This window comes from Leptopilina heterotoma, unplaced genomic scaffold, assembly GCF_015476425.1.
Source record: "Leptopilina heterotoma isolate Lh14 unplaced genomic scaffold, ASM1547642v1 Lhet_238, whole genome shotgun sequence".
NCBI lineage: Eukaryota > Metazoa > Arthropoda > Insecta > Hymenoptera > Figitidae > Leptopilina > Leptopilina heterotoma.
Genome location: NW_025110954.1, coordinates 86,950 through 100,395, shown reverse-complemented (window position 1 = coordinate 100,395; position 13,446 = coordinate 86,950). Strand labels below are relative to the sequence as shown.

Here is a 13,446-nt window from a genome sequence, read left to right as displayed (position 1 = left end):
AATGTAAATATTTCCAAAAAGAAATCTTCCTCATGAGGAAGCAAAAATAAAAAAAAAATATTTCCATTTTATTAGAATAACATTCAATTTACAATTCGAAAAAATTATTATTTTCTCTAAATAGAAAATTTTTAGGTTAAATGTCAATTCAATGAGACAATAAACATTTAATCCGACAACTATAAATTTGCTCGTCGTAATTTGTCCGTCGATTCGATTAAATAATAATAAAGAGTATTTGACTGCAAAATTAAAATACATAACCTCAATGAGCAACAAATAAAATTAATTTATCGAAACAAATAATTTCTTTACTTATTCACACGAAAATTATTCAATTAATTTAATATTCTAACGGGAGGGTAAAAATCTTTCAAATGTAAACATTACCGTAAACTGCATCGACACTGAGAGCTGCTAAACTTATTCCGATTCTTTTTTTTTCAAGGAACACAGTCACAACACTTATTATTTTCATTAGAAAAAAGAACACTATTAAAGAATACTACATTTAGACTTCGTTAAAGAAATTTATACGAGAAATGCAGACAAAAAATCCACTTTGTCGAAAGAAAACAACAACAACCGCACTAGGCACGTGGTACACAACGAATTGCCGCAATGAACTCGCTAAACACAAAAGACTAAATTTTTAATCAAAGACGAATTCAATACTTTCGAGAATTAAAATACTTTACTTTAATAACGCGTCAATTTACGAAATATAGAATTAGTTAATAAATAGTTAACAACTTGAAGAAAATCATGAACGACACTGTGTGTCTACAACAATGACAGGACGGCCATCTTGGTTTAACAATTTCTTCACCAAGTGATCACTCCGATCAAAAGTACAAAAATTAAACAAATTTTCATGAAATAAGAAACTATCGTATAATAAATAAACAGAAGAGAATAATTAATAAATAAAATTCACGATTTCACGGTCCGATTGTTAATTTTTTTGCAACACTTTTTAACAACAAACTACTTCGAGGGCCACTGCGATACTGATTTACGCGCCAACTCTCCCCTCTTTATGTCCTTTCCTTGCTTCCTTCTGATTGGCTAAGAGCGCAGTGAAAATTCTCGAAGTTGTTCGATATATCGAAATCGACCTATCGAATCGTCTTTACGATCGCAGCGCTCTACAGCGGTGGACATTATTTAAAATACATTTTGCCTCGTAATTAAATACCCACAATACAACAGGTAGTTCTTCATCTAAAAAATGTTATAATTTAAAAGTTATTTAAATTAAATAATTAATTAATTAATTAATAATTAACATAAGTAATATAATTAATAATAAACGAATGTTTTGAACTTTGGCGTGAGCTTTAAGGAATTTTTAATAAATAAGATGAATTAATTATTATTAATAATAAAAAAAGTAATTATAAGTAATAATAATAAAGATAATAATTATAATAATAATTTAAACTTTAAAAAAATTCAATTATTAACTAATTTACTAATTGGTTGAATGATTAATTATTAATTATTATTATTAATTATTCTTGTTTATTAATTCTAAAAATTTTAATAAATTTTTTTTCTTCTTATAAAATAAAAAAGAATTTAATTACTTTCGAAAATAATTAAACCTTCAAAACAATTAAATTATTCTCAAAAATAATAAAATCTTTGCACAAATTCAATTATTTTCAAAAAAAAAATTCCACGAAAGAATTCAATTTTTTTTTCTTAATTCGTTATAAAATCTTTGCAAAAATTCAATTATTTTCTAAAAAAAAAAATGTAAAATTTCATGAAAATATTCAATTTGGTTCTTAAGTAGTTATCAAATCTTTGCAAAAATTCAATTATTTTCAAAAAAAAATGTAAAATTTCACGAAACAATTCAATTTTTTTCTTAAATCGTTATAAAATTTTTGCAAAAAATCAATTATTTTCAAAACAAATTTTTTAAAAGAATTTAATTATTTTCAAAATTTTTAATTAAAATTATTAAAAATTAAAGAAGTTCTATTATTTAAAAAAAATTCAAAGAAATTCTTCAAAAATAATTTAATTAAAATTTTCAAAAATTATAACAAAGTTCTTCGCGAGAATTAAATTATTGTCCTAAATAATAAAATAATAATAATAAATAAATAATAAAATTCTTCAAAAAGAATTTAATTGGAATTTTTTAAAATTTTTAACAAAATTCTTTCGCGAGAATTCAATTATTTTCCTAAATAATAAAATTCTTCGAAAGAATTCTATTATTATCAGATTTTTTGATAAAATTCTTCGCAAGAATTCAATGATTTTCACAATAATTTATTATAATAATAAAAAGGAATAAAAATAGTTTAAATAAAAAATCATCAATTTAACTAAATGAAATTAAAAATAATAAATTTACTATTAAATATTATTTAAAAAGTATTTAAATTTAAATGGTTTGGACCATTTAAACCAAAGTTATAAATTGACCAGTTAATGAAAAATTTTAGTTTGTTTTTTCCAAAAAGATTAAAGAAGAATAATCCCATAATTCTCTAAGAATTTTTTTTATTTCGCTAACTATATAATATTAACAGCATATTCTCGTAAAGACCAAGATGTCATAACAAGTGTTCACGAATCGATTTTACATTTTACAGTGACAAATATTATCCTGCTACAGAAATTCTTCTGCAATACGTATGTCTATATTATACAGTAATCGAATTCGCAATCACAATTTTGCTAAATTGTTTAAAAATAAATTAACAGTGAATTGGCTAAACTTGAACATTATTTCCGCAGAGGTTTTTGTTTTCTTTTTTACTTTCTTCTACTAAGCAACGAAAACTCGACTACAATATTCTGAAATTTAGACACTTTAGTCCAAATTTCAATTTTATTCGTTGCAAGAAATCTGAATTAAAATCTTCAGTTTTCGTTAAGAATACGATTTGTCAATAAGACACTCAATTTCTCAAGTCCAATTTTAGTTTCTTAATTTCTTTGAAATGAAATTGAATTTAAATTACTTTTATTAATTATTTAATTTAAATTAATTATTCAATAACTGAATTTCAAATGAATTCAAATTAAATTTGAATTTTGAAATTAAAAGAAAATTGGGAAATAATGGTCGAGATTCGGATAATTGATCTAGAATAAGGCTATTATTACAAATCCTCTGTTTTTTTCATTTGGTTCTTGTCAAATATACACGATGGTGCACGTATTAGAAAAATTCGAAAAACCGGTAGTCAGACACCGATTTTTTAATTAAAATCTTTGGAGTTAATTGTTCATTCAAAGATTGACTGGACGTCTTGTTGTATTGTGTTTCAATGGATTGAATGGAGTGACATTGCGAATTTCTGGTTCTAAATTCTCAGCGTAAACGTCAGATGTAACCTCCGACAAAGGAGCTTCTTTATCAGATTTCGACAATTTAACAGCTTCATCGATTTCCTTGCGAATTTCCGTCTCGACTTTCTGTAAATAAAATACATTCTTTGGTATATTTTTTTTTATTTCTACACTTAATTTAAAAATTTAACTTTTCTCAAAAAATTTAATTATTTTATTGTTTTTAACTAAAATTTATATTTAAATTTATTCTTTATTCAAAAATCCTTAGAAATTGAAAATTTAAATCAAATTTTCCATTTTTAAGGATTTAAAAACAAAAAAAAATGAACAAGACTGAATCGAACCTTTAATTCTTCGGCAGTGACGAGATTGGCGCTGAGAATTTTGTCCTTGAAACCGGTGATGGGATCTCGGGTTTGTCTCACTTCTTGAATTTCCTCTCGGGTACGATAACTCGTTCCAGGATCGGACATACTGTGTCCACTGTACCTATAAGTTGCCGTCTCCATCACAATTGGTCCTTTTCCAGAAGTGCAATGATCCACCGCAAATCTTGTCGCTTCACGTACTGCCAAAACGTCCATACCATCAACCTGTAAAAAAAAAACAAAACAATTTATAAAATAAAAGAAAAGGAGAAATTTAGAAAAAGATATTTTTCTAAACAGGAGAAAATTTACCCAAATTCCAGGAACGTAATCCCCACGAGTATAATACTCAGTGCTCGCTGACGATCGTTCTACACTAGTTCCCATTCCATAGCCATTATTTTCACAAACAAAAATGCATGGAACGTCCCAAAGTTTCGCCATATTGTAAACCTCGAATATTTGCCCTTGATTCGCAGCACCGTCGCCATAGAGAGCGACGCAAACACCTCCGTCTTTTTTGTATTTGTGTGCGAACGCAACACCAACACCCAGAGGTACCTGTGGGAAAAAAATAAATTAATGCAAACGATTTACAGATTTTTTTTTGGAAATTCAAGAGGGGAATTAAATTTACCTGAGCGCCGACAATACCATTTCCTCCGTAGAATCTTTCGGCATAAAGATGCATAGATCCTCCTTTTCCATGTGAGGAACCACTTTGTTTGCCTGTGAGTTCGGCTAAAACAGCCGCTGGTTTAACACCCATTAAATAAGTCCAACCGTGAGCACGATATGCGGTAATAACCGAATCCTTATTTTTTCGAAGAGCTCCCATTATTCCAACGGCAACAGCTTCCTACAAGAAAAAAACAAAAATTATGTAAACAATAAAATCATTACTAATGATTTTACTAAGATCATGGATTTATTTGACAACAAAAATTACATCTAAACTAAAATTTCTAAATCCAAACAATCGAAATATCATAAATAAAATCATAATTTTCATCAGGGTTACCACAAAAATTTAATTTTGTCTTTCTTAGTAACAATTTTATTAAAATTTTATTAAAAGTAAGTGAATTCTTATAAAGAATTTTACCAAAATTTACAAAATAATTGAATTTCTCCGAAGAATTTGATTAATTATAAAAATAATTGAAATTTTGACGAGAATTTAAAAAAATTTTAGAATATAATAATTGACTTTTTGTGAAGAATTTGATTACTTCTGAAAATAATTGAATTCTGTAATAATTTGTAACTTTTCCAAAATTAAATTTTTGAAAGTGTTTTTAACTAAAGTTTCCCTTTAAATTCATTATTTTTAATAATTAATTGAAAACCTGTGGCAACCCTGTTAATAAATTCAAAAATTATTGAAATATTGAATACTGAATATTGAAAATAATGAAATGCCTATCTTACCTGACCCGAGTATAAATGACAAAATCCACGAACGATTTTCTCCTTATAAAGATTACCAGCCGCTGTTTCCAGCCTCCTAATCGTGTGCAATTGTGTATACATCGTCATCGCATCTTCTTTATTAATGGAAACTTTTGTCGACGGACCTTTTTCCAATTTATGCAAACGGAATGGTTTCGTTTCGAATGATACTTCTGTGGCATAATTATTTTTCTTGAAAAAAGACGCTATCTAGAAGAAAAAACGAACAATTTCAACGCAAAAGAATTTTTTCCCCCAGAGAGAAAAAAAGCAAAATAAACAAAATATGCCTTTCCATTTCTCCAAATTTTCAATGAAAAGTTTCTTTTATAATTTCTAATTCTATTTTCGTTATATTTAAACGATATAATATAACCATAATTATAAATAATTGTAAATAATTTCGGAGCATTCGGAGTGTAAAAGAAACAAAATGTCAAATTTGAGGTTATGTTGCCCAAAAAGAAAAACAGAAATTTTTTTAAACATTTATAAACGAAAGCGTGCAAGTGTTTGTTTTTTAAAAGCAAAATGTGAATTTAAATTTTGTTGAATATTTTAGAAATAAAAAGAGGGGAAGTGAATAATTCTAATACGTAAGAAATTATGTTAGCAGCACAGGAGGTTAACCTTGAAACATATATTTACCTCGTTCCAGCTCCCGTACTGACTCGCGACCGGGACAAAGAAAAAAAAAGGTTTCAATTAAAAATCAAGAGAAATTGAAATAACATCGTGCAATGAGATAAATAATAATTAGAGATTAGAGAAAATCTAGAAAGAAGCAGGGATGACAAATATGGCAAAGACCCACAGAGGTCATTTTCTTGATCTTCAATAATTTTCGCTAAGATAAAATTATTCTACTTACATTTCTCCGAGACGCTTGTCCACTGCACGTTCTTAAACAAGTTGGAATCATATTGACGATTGTCTTTTTTTTCGTTAAAAAACCAGATCAACACTTATCAAAAACAAAATTTTTTCTCACAAAAAAATTCCGATGAACTGTTGTCTTTCGTCGATTGTTCAGCGCACTCTGGCGGCTGACGGTGTGTCAAGTTCGTTTAGAGGAGAAAGGCGCCAATTTGACACACGTGACAGTTAACCGATTTTTTCTTTAAGCTTTACGGTTTCTACGGTTTTTACTAATTTGTTTGATTTCGTTTCCGATTATCTCTAATTTTAGTAGTGAAAAAAATGTGTTATCTCACAAGAAATCGAAAGAATTCGTAAACAAGAACTTTCCTTTTATTGAAAATTTATGAAATTTATCATCAAACTAAAAGTAAGGTTAAGATCGTTAAAATGAAATAAAAAATGATAAATTAATATCTACAAAACAAAAGGTGAGTCAGATTATTTCGATTATCGCACTTGGGAATAAAATCCAAAATTCATACACATTTTCTTTAATGCCTTTTATTATTTTTTTATTCTCCATGGGAAAATAATTTCAAAAATATTTTTTCTTTTTTTTACAATACATATAGCATAAAATATCTATACATATATGGTGTGTATATATTGAAGGCATGAAATAGTTTATTAATTTACTATTCACTGAAAATTCTCTTATCGCATCATTAAAAATAAAATACATTCGAATGTCAGAAAAAAGAGAAATGATCACACGACATTAATGATAATGATTATAATGCGTGTGTATAAACCTATTTAGCTTAAATGTTAATCGTATCCTAGAAAAAATACTTTTTTTAAATAATGCAATAAGACAATAAAATAGTTCACATTTCACATTTTTGCTTATAAGACAAAAATTCAATGTATAAAAAATAAAAATAATTCCAAAAAAACTATTAAGAAACCGTAGGTTAATAGTACGATAATTTTGATCAATAGTAATCATTTTTCAATAAATTAATTCATTTTTAAAAAAAGGTTTTCACATTAACGGATTTACAAAAACAATATTTTCATTGTCTTAAGAAAATTAATTCTCGCGTCTCTTGAAGAAAAAAAATCACAATAAATATTAGTAACTAGAGAGCGAGATGTTCTGTTTTTATTAGAAAAAAAAATAATTTCTAATTACTTTTCGATATCTTATCTCTCGAGAGTATAAACACACGTACACTTTTTTTTCTTCCTTCTTTGCGAATACATTTGTAAAAATACTTTCCGGTATCTGGTGTACGAATATTCCCATTGGACAAAAGAAAAATTTTAATTTCCTTTTAAAAGAAAATGATCCTTTAAAAATCCTTTAAAAAATCGTTTAAAAATTCTTTTAAAAAATCCTTTAAAAAAAGGATCATTTCTCAAAAAAAAATTATTAAATAGAAAAATTAATCAAAATTCAATCCAAAGAACGAAAAAATAATTATTCGATTTTCGTCCAATAGGAATTATTTCTAAACGATATGTCGGAGTTGTGATTTTCTTTTTTTTGCGCAAAGTAAATTTTTTAGTTTAAAAAATAAAATTTTAAATGTTAAAAAAATCGATTGTGTAATGACGTTCTATTATTAATTATTATGACTTGGCACATTATGGCTTGGCACATTTTCCTATTCACAGAATTTGTACATTTTTTTTTTTTCCTCTCTATAAAGCAAATTTTGTCAGTGACAGGAATGCAGTAAAATACTTTGAGCATAGCCGAATTTTTCATCGTTGATAAAAATATTAACTATTTATCAGAAAAGAAATTATTTCTCGTAAATACCATTTTCTTTCGTTTTTTCCGATTTTAGTGATATGTCGTTTAAATCAAGAACCTTTTTTATCTTCTTTTGCTTCTTCTTTTTCCTGTAATGGCAAAAATTGTGATTAATTTTTATTCATCTAGAATGCTGTTTGCTTTTTTGTTTCCTAACTTTTTAAATAATTTTCCTTTTTAAATGTTTAAAATTTTTTAATTAATCATTGAATTCTAGCAAAATATTTATCTAAAAATCATTGAAAGTATAATTGAATTCATGTCAAGAATTTCATCAACACTTTAATAAAATAATTCAATTAATTTTAATACAATTTTAATGAAATTATTAGAAATAATTGAATTGTTCCTTTCAATTTTTAATAAAATCCTTCACAAGACTTAAATTATTTTTATAAATAATAAAATTTTTTCCAAGAATTCAATTATTTAAAAAAATGTAATAAAATCTTCGAAAAAATTTAATTATTTTCATAAATAATAGTAAAATTCTTTTTAGGAATTCAATTATTTTCATAAATAATCACAGAATTTTAATTATTTTTAAAAATCTTGTAAAAAAACACCAAGAAAATTCAATTATTTTAAAAAATAATTGAATTTTTCACAGAAGTTCTATTATTTAAAAAACTTTTAATGAAATTTTATTTTATCAAAATTTTTGAAAATAATAGAATTTAAATAATATTTTTAAAAATAATTGAATTCCTTTGTAGAATTTTATTATTTATATGAAAATATTTTAATTCTTGCGAAGAATTTTCTTATTTATGAAAATAATTAAATTCTTCTGGCGAATTTTACAATTCATAAAAATAATTGAATTGTTTCGTAGAATTTTATCTCAATAATTTTTTAAAATAATTTAATTTTTTGAAGGAATTTTATTAAAAATTTTGAAATTAATGATTTTTTTAGAAGAATTTCATCAAATTGTTGAAAATAATTTAATTTATATATTTAAATTCTTGAAAATAATTGAATATAATTAATATTTTTAAAAATAATTGTTATCTTTCGAGAAATTTTATTAAAATTGTATTGAAAATGATTGAATTAATAAAATTAATATTAATATTATATTATATTAATATTATAAATAATATAAATTAATAAAATTAATAATAATATTTAATAAGTGAATTGTTTAAATTTTAAATCTGTAATCATTAAAAAATTGATGTTTATTCTTGAAAATATGAAGTTCTTTAATTTACAATTTTGTAAATTAAATTTTTAATTTACAATTTTATAAATTAAAAAATGAAATTTAAAATAAATAAATGAAATTTGCTATAGTTTTATTAATAAAGAAAGAAAGGGAGAAAAATAACTTACATTCCGAATTGTTCTCCGTCTTGAATGGATTCGGGTAATTTTTTGTTAAGTGTTTCTGGCAACAAAAGTGACAATAGTCCGGCGAATAAAACGGCTCCGCCGTAAATAAGATTCGGTAGGGGGAACCAAATTTCATCCTGCGGGGAAAATAAATTTTTCGTCAATTTTCTCAATTCTTTTTTTTTTTTTTTTTTTTGGTTAAGTGTGTGAAAATGTTTTTTTAACTTACAAGATGATTAATGAAGGGTGCAATAATACCTCCGACTCTCGCGAATGTAGAACTTGCTCCGAGGCCAACATTCCGTACAACTGTTGGGAATTGTTCGGCAGTGAACACATAAATAGCACCATAAGAGGCTGTGATCGCAAACTTGGCGATCATGACGAACGTGATAGTCAGCCAGTCCAATCCTAAAAGCAAATCAATTGATTATACTTTACCTAATTTAATTTTATTTAATTTAATTTTAATTTACTTTATGTATTAACAACATAAAAAAGTCGAATTAGCCGAATTTACCGATTTTTCGTTTCTGTTAAAATTACCTGCAGGAACTAGAGGAGTGGCAACTAGAAATACTCCTGAGGCAATCATACATCCGCACAAAATGACTTTTCTACCCCATTTATTTAATGTAAATATAAGAAATAAATAAGCAGGTACTTCCACAGCTCCGGATAGAGCAAAAGTGACAAATTCATTGTCACTAAGTTTTGACGAAGCCCATGAAAGGCCATAGTACGCTCCGCTGTTTATAAACCTGCAAAAACAAAAATTCATCAAAACAATTGTCACCAAAAACAGTCATTAAAAAATTGTCACCAAAAAAAGTCATTAAAAAATTGTTACCAAAAATAGTCACTAAAAAATTGTTACCAAAAATAGTCATAAAAAAATATTACCGAAAATAGTCATCAAAAATTTGGTTATCAAGAATTCTGATTATATCAAAGAATAAATAATAATTCTTTGTAGAAAAATCAAAGACTACATGTTGTAATTTATAATTGAGAAATGATTTGTTAAAACAAATAATAATAATTGAAAGAATCGAATAATTAAAATTTCTATCGAGAAAATGAGAAAAATCTCTCTCACCAATTGAAAAATAAAAGGAAACTCTTTCGCCTGAGATTCGGATATCGAAACAAATCAATTAAAGAAGGTTCATTGACATCTGGAGTTGAACCCTCATTGCCATCATGTAAAAGTACTTCCAATGTTTCGTCCATAATCTCAATTCCATTTTCCTTCGATGCCTTCTGCAATAATTCTTTGGCGGCTTTTGTCTGTCCTTTTGTCAATAACCAGCGAGCCGATTCTGGAATGAACCTAAAATATAAAGACGAAAATTGTTATTCACTTTTCCAAATTGTTTATACAAATTTCATCATCATTTTCTTTAAATACATACCACCAGTATGCTAAAAATAATATATTCGGAAGAGTGAGAGCAATCTGTAGCATTTGCCAGTCTCTAATGAAATAAGCAAAGCCGGCAGTCAATATAAAACCAAAAGTGAAGAATAATTGACAACCAACACCGGCTATTAATCTTTTCTTTGGACCAACCATCTCGAGTGCTGGAACAAAAAACCCAAAATATTTAGGAAACAAATTTTCTTCCTAATAAACTAAATTTAAAATTGAATTTCGAAAAGGATTCAATGAAGTCAACTCTGAAAACCGTAATAATTATTTTCATTACTAATGAAAATGAAATTTAAGCTCAAATAAATTCCTTTTGAGTTGAGCCCTTTCTTCAGTTTTAAAAAATAAACAAATAAATAAAAAAAATAATTTCTTCCCAAATGCGAATTTTGTATGTTAATAAAATAGTATTCAGGGTTGCCACAGTTCAGAAAATTCAGGAAATTCGGGGAAAAATCAGGGAAAGTAGAATTAGTCAAGAAAATCAGGAAAAAGTCAGGGATTTTTATTAAAAATACTGGAAAGAATTAAATTTTTAGAATTCATAAGAAAATTCTAAATTTTGGTGTCTTTTTTGTTTGACTCATAAATTTTAATTATTATTTTCATAAATAATAAAAATTTCACAGAAATTTAATTTCATTGCAATAATTTCAATTATTTTCATAAATAATAAAATTCTTTTTTGGAATTCAACTATTTTAAAAAATAATCGCAAAATTTCAATTCTTTTTAATACGATTTTAATTTTAATTACATTATTCCAAATAATTGACTTTAAATATTCATAAAATTCTTTAAAAGAATTCAAATAGTTACAAAAATTTCAACAAAATCCTTTGCCAGAATTCAATTATTTTTTAATTATTAAAATTTTTCACAGAAATTCAATTATTTAAAAAAATTAATAAATATTCTTCGCAATAATTAAATTATTATTCTAGTAAAATTTCATAATAAAAATTGATTTAAATAGGCATTTATTAGTTAAAAACACTAAAATAATTTAATTTTAGAGAAAAGTTGCAAATGATTGCATAAATTCAATTATTTTCAAAAATAATAAAATTCTTCGCTAAAATTCAATTCTGTTCAAAATTTTTTAATAATTTTAGTCAAAATTTCAATTATCTTTATAAATAATAAAATACTTCTCTGGATTTTAATTATTCTTAAAAATTTCAATAAAATTCTTGGCAAAAATTCAATTATTTACAAATTTTTTTTATAAATTTCTTCGCAATAATTCAATTATTTTCATAAATAATTAAATTTTTTACAGAAATTCAATTATTTTTATAAATAATTAAATTTGTTTACAGGAATTCAATTATTTAAAAAAATTAAAAAACATTCTTCGCAATAATTCAATTATTATTATAGTAAAATTTTCTAATAAAAATTGATTTAAATAGGAATTTTAGTTAAAAACACAAAAATAATTGAATTTTGGAGAAAAGTTACAAATGATTGCATAAATTCAATTATTTTCAAAAGTAATAAAATTCTTCGCAGATATTCAATTATGTTCAAAAATTTTTAATAATTTTAGTCAAAATTTGAATGATCTTTATAAATAATAAAATCCTTCTCTGGATTTTAATTATTCTAAAAGATTTAAATATTTAAAAATTTATTGATAGAATTCTTTATGAAATTTCAATTAAAAAAAAAATTACATAAGTATTCAATTAAATATTTATGTTTGTACTTAAATAATTGAATTCTCGTAGAATTTTTTAATAAAAATTGATTTAAAAATAAATATTATAAGTAAAATTTTAAATAATTGAATTTTGAAAAGTTTTCAAATTAAAATCTTTGGAAATCTGAATTTTTCATACTTTTCACTAACAATTCTGTAGAATTACATAATTTTTTTTAAAAAGTTTAATTGAATTTTTTTTTAAAATTATTTGGAGCTTTTATTTTCTAATATGAATTGAAGAATTTCCTAATAATTGAAATTTTACGTAAAATGGAATTGTAAAGAAATGAATTTGAAAATTCTGAAAAAGAACTCTTTTAAAAATTATTAAAAATAATTGATTTAAAGAAGAATTTTAGTTAAATTTTAATTAAAAATTCTAGAAAATGAGAATTGAATTTAACTGATGAAAATATTTTTGAAAAAGTTACACTAACAATATTCTTATAATATAAAATAATAATTTGATCATCTTTAATTAATTATAAATTTTTGAATTCAAAAAACGTTTGAATTGGAATATTTTTAAGAATTTTAATTCCTATGGAAAAATAATAACGATTAAATATTTATTTAAAAAAGAAATTTCGAAAATTATTCGAAAACATCAGCATATTTTCGAATAATTTTCCAATTTCAGAAATTCGTAAATAAATGTAATAGAACTTTTTTTTTAGTATCTAATAATTTTTAGAGTGAATCAAAATATTCTTTTACTGTCTAGGAAAAAAATCAAAATTTTTTTTTCAAAATCAGGAAAAATTCCAAGGAAAGAAAAAATTAAATTTTTGTGGCAACCATGTTATTGTATTAAAAAAATAAACAATATTTTTTACCAATGACATAGGCGACCAGGAAGACGCCACTTGTCGTTGAGCCAATAATTGCCCTGAAGATGACGTAGGTGATAAAATTTGGTGCAAGACCAACGACAGTACCACTCACAAGTTGAATGACCAATGACATAAAGAATATTGGTCTACGTCCATATTTGTCCGACAAGTAACCAAATATTATCGAACCAAGCATAACACCTACCATAAATAAAGAATCTCCAAATGATACTAACCAGGATTCATCACAAACTAAATTCCACTAAAAAAAAAAATCAAAATTCTTAATTAAATTCCAATTTTTATTTTAC

The 13,446-nt window shown here is 24.7% G+C and overlaps 3 protein-coding genes across 10 annotated transcripts in view; 1 reads left to right on the top strand and 2 right to left on the bottom strand.

Annotated features, from left to right (window-relative positions):
• Positions 1 to 2,506: 2,506 nt before the first annotated feature.
• LOC122502784 (probable pyruvate dehydrogenase E1 component subunit alpha, mitochondrial) lies at positions 2,507 to 6,198 on the bottom strand. Of its 2 annotated transcripts, XM_043613012.1 has the most exons (7): positions 6,013 to 6,198; positions 5,790 to 5,807; positions 5,121 to 5,351; positions 4,327 to 4,548; positions 4,002 to 4,250; positions 3,666 to 3,914; positions 2,507 to 3,444 (listed from the first exon to the last, which is right to left on the bottom strand). In XM_043613012.1, the coding sequence occupies exons 1-7, from the start codon at positions 6,061 to 6,063 to the stop codon at positions 3,259 to 3,261; spliced, it is 1,206 nt and encodes a 401-aa protein (XP_043468947.1). In that variant the 5' UTR covers positions 6,064 to 6,198; the 3' UTR covers positions 2,507 to 3,258. The 2 variants fall into 2 exon arrangements, with proteins under 2 accessions (XP_043468947.1, XP_043468948.1); XM_043613013.1 differs by lacking the exon at positions 5,790 to 5,807.
• A 41-nt stretch (positions 6,199 to 6,239) lies between these two features.
• Positions 6,240 to 13,446, top strand: part of LOC122502782 (DNA primase large subunit-like) — a 30,803-nt gene continuing 23,596 nt past the window's right edge. The window contains exon 1 of one of the 2 annotated variants that reach the window (XR_006301669.1): positions 6,240 to 6,490. The gene's annotated coding sequence lies outside the window, so the exon portion shown is untranslated. The remainder of the gene's footprint in view (positions 6,491 to 13,446) is intronic. The other variant, XM_043613010.1, reaches the window with a different exon arrangement.
• Positions 7,091 to 13,446, bottom strand: part of LOC122502781 (organic cation transporter protein-like) — a 29,529-nt gene continuing 23,173 nt past the window's right edge. For all 6 annotated transcript variants that reach the window (XM_043613009.1, XM_043613007.1, XM_043613004.1 and 3 more), the window contains 7 exons: positions 13,139 to 13,397; positions 10,578 to 10,746; positions 10,262 to 10,495; positions 9,709 to 9,923; positions 9,392 to 9,573; positions 9,163 to 9,299; positions 7,091 to 7,913 (listed from right to left, as the gene is read on the bottom strand). In XM_043613009.1, the coding sequence (XP_043468944.1) occupies positions 7,814 to 7,913; positions 9,163 to 9,299; positions 9,392 to 9,573; positions 9,709 to 9,923; positions 10,262 to 10,495; positions 10,578 to 10,746; positions 13,139 to 13,397 (1,296 nt within the window). In that variant the 3' untranslated portion in view covers positions 7,091 to 7,813. The remainder of the gene's footprint in view (positions 7,914 to 9,162; positions 9,300 to 9,391; positions 9,574 to 9,708; positions 9,924 to 10,261; positions 10,496 to 10,577; positions 10,747 to 13,138; positions 13,398 to 13,446) is intronic.

Coding starts and splice junctions, on each gene's coding strand:
- LOC122502784 (XM_043613012.1), bottom strand. CDS start 6,063: ATGATTCCAACTTGTTTAAGAACGTGCAGTGGACAAGCGTCTCGGAGA. Junction 4,549..5,120: donor GTCATTTATACTCGGGTCAG/GTAAGATAGGCA, acceptor TTTTTCTTGTAG/GAAGCTGTTGCCGTTGGAAT. Junction 3,915..4,001: donor ATTACGTTCCTGGAATTTGG/GTAAATTTTCTC, acceptor TTTTTTTTACAG/GTTGATGGTATGGACGTTTT.